Consider the following 6,413-nt stretch of genomic DNA (forward strand, 5'->3'; position numbering starts at 1 on the left):
TTTTTGGTTGTTTTGCTAATAATTTTTCGTTTATTCCTATTTCCTTCCTTATTTGTTCCAGTTTTTGCTCTCTGTTTCTTTTCCTTATTGCGCTTTGTTGTATGTAAAAGCCTCTTATGAAAGCTTTACTTGCATCCCATATTATCCTGAGGTCTGTATCCTGTTCTTTATTTAATTCAAAAAATTCTTTTAATAGTTCTTGCGCTTTTTTTACAATCTTTTCGTCATTTAATAATCTTTCATTAAGTCTCCATCTTTTATTAATTTTCTTGTATTCCTTTAATTCTAATGTGACTGGGTTATGATCTGTAATAATTTTGGTCTGTATTTCTGCTTTTTTAATTTTAGTTGTTAAATTGTTTGATACCCATATGCTGTCAATTCTGCCCGCTGATTTTTTAACTTCCGAAAAATGTGTATACTGTCTTTCTCCTGGATTTTTATATCTCCATGTATCAATCAAATTTAAGTTTTCTACCATCTGAAAGAAGGTGTCTGGGAGTCTGCCTTTTTTAGATTTTCTTTCTCTCTCTGTCCTGTCTAATTCTATTGATGTGACACCATTTAGGTCTCCCATCAAAATAATTTCCTCTTCTATAAATTCCAGTAAATTAGCTTCTACTTTTCTGAAAAATTCTGTTTGGTTACCATTCGGTGCGTAAACTCCTACTATAATTAAATGCTCTTTACCTTTTGTTATTTTTACCCCTAGTATTCTACCCTCATCATCCTTAAAGATTTTTTTTGCGTCTAGTTTGGGGTTCACATAGATCACAATTCCCCTTTTCTTTTTTACATCTGAGGATATAAATTCTTGACCCAATCTCTTATTTTCTAAAACCCTTCTATGGTTTCTAGTCACATGGGTCTCCTGCAAGCATATAATATCCCATTGTCCTTTCCTCAGTACATGTTCTATTTTATTTCTCTTCCTTTTATCATTTAGACCGTTAACATTCCAAGATATAATTTTTAAATTCATTAATTTTTATTTGTTATCTACAGTAGTTTCGTTGAGTAGGTAGAAAAAGAAAAAGAAAAAAAAAGAAAAAGAAAAAATTCAGAAATTTTAGGATTTTGATAATCTGCTTCACCAATCTCCCCCCCCCCCCTTAATACGCGCTTATCTCTCTATGCTTCTTGTGATGTCTGCGTTGTTTCCTCTCGCTCCAATGTTGGCTCTCCAGTTAATTCTTTTTTGTACTTCCTCCAGAATTTTCCCAGCTCATCTACTGATCTAAGAGTTTTTCTTCTGTCCTTATATGTGAAAGTGATACCCTCAGGAAATTCCCACCGGAATCTAATCGAATTCTTCCTGAGTGCTTCTGTTACCGTCTTATAGTTCTGCCTTTTCTTCAGAATTCTTTTTGGAATTTCCTTGAATATTTTGATAGGCCTATCGTCTATTACTAACTTCACTTGTCCTTTTTGATGTAATATTTTGTCCTTTAAAAGTCTTGAGTTGAAAAAATTAAGCAATCTCCTGGCCCTTTATAAGTGTCCGATCTTTCTGATTTGATCCTGAAAATTTTATCAATATCCAATAGCATCTCTTCTACCTCTACTCCCAACCTCTACTTCCATGATTTCTTGTGGGCAATTCATCCCTCTTTAAATTCTCTTTAAAATAAAATAAAATTCAGTGGCATTTCTTCAAGAAGCTTCTTCATATGCTGTAATTGCAGTACAAGGTGTGGTCAATGTTATTGTTTGAGACTCTGTCCTGCCATGGCATGTAACCCTCCAACAGTTTGACTTCACCTGCAGAGGCACATTCCTCCATTGCCTCCAGAGACAGACAGATGCCAACAACAACAATTATTGTTATTATGTTAATATGTAACACTTAATATGTGGAAAGCACTTGGCAGTGATTATGTCTTTCATCCCTGCTAATATCCTGGGTTGTCATTATTAAAATGTACATCTTAGTTCTAAACTGCAGTTACACGCCCAGTGCTTTGTTGTGGCTGTTATCAGATACAGCCGTATTTGTCATCTTTCTTTTTATTTAAATATATATATATACTTCCACTTCCCTTTACAGTGCCATCACAGCACAAGTGCATTTTACTTGGAAACAGAGAATCCACTCTGTTGTCACAAAATTGTCTTTATGCAAAAAGATCAACTCATTGTCATCTGCTAGGATCCTCAAAGCCAATTCTTGGGAAATGAGATTACCCAGATTTTGACTTCATGCTACGAAAATTGCTGCATTACCAACTGAGTATCCGTAGCTTGTTGGTGAAGCAATATCTGTGATGATACCATTTAGTAGTACATAAATCCTTGTGAGTCAGGATTTCCAGCAATGACTGTTATGGGGATGAAACTCAGTAGCAGGCTGTGTGTCAATAATTATCTGGGACTGATTACCATCAAAGTTCGTATTGACCTACTTGTTGGCAAAATGCATATCCCTTTAAACACACCACCTCAAGAGGAGAGGGATGTTTTGTAAGTGAGAAACCAGGTCACTGAATCTACCTGAATGGTATGCATATAACCCAGAATGTAGATCCAAACCCAAACTAAAGCAAAGCTTTATTTTATTGTAAGAAAAAAGAGAGAGAGATTATCGGGCTGCATGGTAGCATTAATTATTAAAACTTACCCATTCGTAACTCTAAAGAGAGAAAAAGTTCCTATTGCTACAAGAAAGAGCATGTCAGAAGTTGCTTATCTTAGGCTCAAGGGTGTAAGGAATGGAATACAACTCCGTCTGTGAAGCAGCTCTGACCAAAACGCAGGGACGGGACTTGTACAACTCTCTGGGGCAACAGAAATCCCCTTCAGGCCTGTGGTCTGAATCCAATATTGCATCATTGGGAGCCTAGACGGATCTCAGATAGCCTTTTCTTTTCACCAAATTTATGTGAAATGTGGACTTTGGGGTACAAGGTGATTGTGTGCTGGGTGCCTTTTTTGGTTGCCAAATCTCCAGCTCCCAGTGAAGCAGGGGCTGGTCTGGCACGGGCACACACCTTACAGAGGGTCACCAAACCAAAATGCAGGGGAACCACTACCTTACTGAGACTGTTTGCTTCCCTTCCAGGGAATGACTATAAAAGCAAGTGTCCTGTCATTTACAGGCAACTGGGGGAATGTTTGTTTTTATAATAATTTTTATTAAGTTTTCAATTTTACATTCTTAACTAGAGGTGAGGAACCTTTTTTATCCGATGGGCTGCATTCCTTTTTGGACAACTTTCTGAGGACTACAGGCCATAGGCAAAGGTGGGCAGAGCAGCCAATCTAAATTTAACTTGGATGCTAATTTTTGCCTTTGACACATACCTGTGTCCTCCATCCACCTTGATTTGAACAAGGTGTTCAAGCAAAGTATTGGATCCAAGTAGTAATTCATAGGTAGCCCATTATTTACACTGAAACTCTCCGCCTTTCTCACACTGCTGGTTGTTGCCATTTTTAAAAAATACATTTTTTATTAAAGATTTCTAGGTTTACGAAAGTATTGCAATGTCTCTTTTTTCAAGTTACATTTTCTACTGGAGAGCCAGTGTGGTGCAGTGGTTAGGAGCAGTGGACTCATAATCTGGTGAACTGGGTTCGCGTCTCCGCTCCTCCACATGCAGCTGCTGGGTGACCTTGGGCTAGTCCCACTTCTCTGAAGTCTCTTAGCTCCACTCACCTCACAGAGTGTTTGTTGTGGGGGAGGAAAGGAAAGGAGAATGTTAGCCGCTTTGAGACTCCTATGGGTAGTGATAAAGCGGGATACCAAATCGAAACTCCTCCTCCTCCTCCTACAGATCAGTTTCATTTGTTGAAACATTAGTGTTACATTAGGAAGAAAAGGGGGAAAGAGGTGGAGGGGGAAATGAGGGGTGGGGTGGGGCTGGGCGGCAATGCTTCTACAGTCATAGCTAGGGTTGAAGTCGCTTCAGGTTAAGCCTTTCTGGGTTGCACTCCATGGCGACCCAGAAGTAACTGAGTGCGTTACTGCACAAGGTTTCGCCGCTTGTGCAGACGCTCAAAATGACGTCACACACATACGCGGAAGCGGCGAATCGCGACCCGCGCACAAGTGGGTTGCGTTCGCTTCAGGATGCAAATGGGGCTCCAGAACGGATCCCGTTCACATCCAGAGGTCCCACTGTATTCTGCTTAGTGTATGTGTGGGGTTTTGTGTCAGCGCCACTTGTGTGGGTTTTCTTTACTATTCGCTTGTGGTGGGAACAGGGCTGGATTTAGGTCTGATGAGACCCTAAGCTACTAAAGGTAATGGGGCCCTTCATATGTCCAGCTGTCCTTTGTCAACAACAAATTGTCACTGTTTTTTGTGTTGAATATAAATTATGGACCTTATAGTTATCTAAAGCCATTTGCACATGTTACCCTGCAACCAGTCCATGCAGAATGTAGGCACCCTATATATAGAAATGAGCAAACCAGTGATATTTTAGGGAGCAGGCTAGCAGGAGCTTACATCACAGAAGCCAACACAACACAAAACACTGTTGCTGTATGCAGCTTTTATTCTTATTATTTCTTTTTTCTTTTATATTTTGGAAATGTATCTCCAGCTTTTTTCCCCCTTTAATTTTTTTTTTTTTTTTGGCCCCCAAGAGTGGAGCCCTAAGCTATAGCTTGTTTAGCTTATACATAAATCCGGCAGACCTGTCAGGAGTAAGCCAGGGTTGTTTCAAGGCGGGTTGCTCCCCACGCTTTGGCAGGGAGGCTTGTCACCCCTGCAAACATTGGGGAGCAGGCTTAGGTAAGCGGGTAGAGCGGTGGGTAGAGCTCGCCCGGGCACCTGCTGACCCCTCCCGGTGAAGCAGCGAAGGCGGAGGGAGCGCCGCGTTGGGGAGGCGAAGTGCAGCTTCGCGGATGGCGCGCGCGCGCGTGCCTTCCCCACCGCCCGATCCCGCCCTGCCTGTTCGCGGGAGGAGCCGCGGGAGGAGGAGGAGGGCCTTTAAGCCGAGCTCCCCAACCGCCCAGACCGGCACTGCAGCTCTGACAACCGCCGCCGCCGCTCCAGCCCGACTGCGGCCTGCACGCTCCTCATCCGCCTGGTAACGCTTCGCCTCGCCGCCATGGCCAAGCCTCTGTCAGGGCAGGTGTGCGTGGTGACGGGCGCCTCTCGAGGCATCGGCAAGGGTATCGCGCTGCAGCTGTCCGGGGCGGGCGCCACCGTGTACATCACGGCTCGGCACCGCGAGGCGCTGGAGGCGGCGGCGACGGAGGTGCGGGCCCGCGGCGGGAAGTGCGTGCCGGTGGTGTGCGACTCGTCCCGGGAGGAAGACGTGGTGGCGCTGTTCGAGCGCGTCCGGCAGGAGCAGGCGGGCCGCCTGGACGTGCTGGTCAACAACGCCTTCTCCGGGGTGGGCTCCATCGTGGAGGAGTTCGGGCTGCCCTTCTGGGAGAGCTCAACGGCCCTGTGGGACCAGATCAACAACGCGGGCCTGCGGGGCCACTACATCTGCACCGTCTACGCCGCCCGGCTGATGGTGCCCGCCGGCAGGGGGCTGGTCGTCACCATCTCGTCGCCCGGAGGGCTGCGCTACATGTTCGACGTGCCCTACGGGATCGGCAAGGCCGCCTGCGACCGCCTGGCCGCCGACTGCGCCGTCGAGCTGCGCCCCTTCGGCGTGGCCTCGGTGGCGCTGTGGCCGGGCTTCGTGCGCACCGAGAGCCTGGCGAAGGAAGTGGAGCACAGGACGGGGCCCATGATGGCGAAGCTGAAGGAGAAGATGGCCTCCATGGGGGAGACCCCCGAAGTGAGCGGGAAGTGCGTGGTGAGCCTGGCGTCCGACCCGCGCGTCATGCGCCACAGCGGGAAGGTGCTCCTCAACCCGGACCTCGCCCGCCTTTACGGCTTCAAGGATGTGGACGGCAGGGAAGTCTTCAACTACCACTCGGTGCGGGACATCCTCTCGGAGCTGATGCCCAAACTGGCCGGTTTATTCCGCCTCATACCTCGGTTCATCACCATCCCCAAGTGGGCTCTCGCTCTCTATTCTAGCAAGTTTTCCGTTTACCCGTCTATCCAGCCGCCTCAGCTTAAATCAAAAAAACAAGCCTAAGAGGTATATTGTGCATCTATGCCTTTAACCTTCTCCGATTGCTGAAAACTTCAATTTGACACTTATTTGGCTGGTGCATTAACTATTTTATTATTACAGTTGTTTGCAATAGAAAGCCCTTCCAAGTTTGAATTTGAAATCATTTTAAGAGGGTTTTCCAGCCTCTTAAAAGAAAGGGCTGATTTCTGCAATATCTTCTTTCTATGCTTTATAGAAAGCTGTTAACCGGTTTCCTTATAATTCTGTATTCAATTGTAAGCCCAAGTTCTGACACTTGGGGGTGCATCTTTCATCATTCCTGTATTTTGGATGTGACAGAAGTAGCTTAAAGAAGCTACTCTGCAATTAAATGCATTTGCTCTGAGA

At 45.2% G+C, this 6,413-nt stretch overlaps 1 protein-coding gene across 1 annotated transcript; it reads left to right on the top strand.

The window, feature by feature from the left end:
- The first annotated feature begins 4,793 nt into the window (after positions 1–4,793).
- DHRS1 (dehydrogenase/reductase 1) lies at positions 4,794–6,413 on the top strand. Its single transcript, XM_083731459.1, has one exon. It carries the CDS (start codon positions 5,058–5,060, stop codon positions 6,045–6,047), a length of 990 nt encoding a protein of 329 aa, XP_083587585.1. The 5' UTR covers positions 4,794–5,057; the 3' UTR covers positions 6,048–6,413.

This window comes from Podarcis gaigeae, assembly GCF_964106915.1.
Source record: "Podarcis gaigeae genome assembly, chromosome: 3".
In the NCBI taxonomy this organism is placed as follows: domain Eukaryota; kingdom Metazoa; phylum Chordata; class Lepidosauria; order Squamata; family Lacertidae; genus Podarcis; species Podarcis gaigeae.

What these genes read in the sequence shown, in the direction of transcription:
- DHRS1 (XM_083731459.1), top strand. Translation starts at nt 5,058, where the DNA reads ATGGCCAAGCCTCTGTCAGGGCAGGTGTGCGTGGTGACGGGCGCCTCT.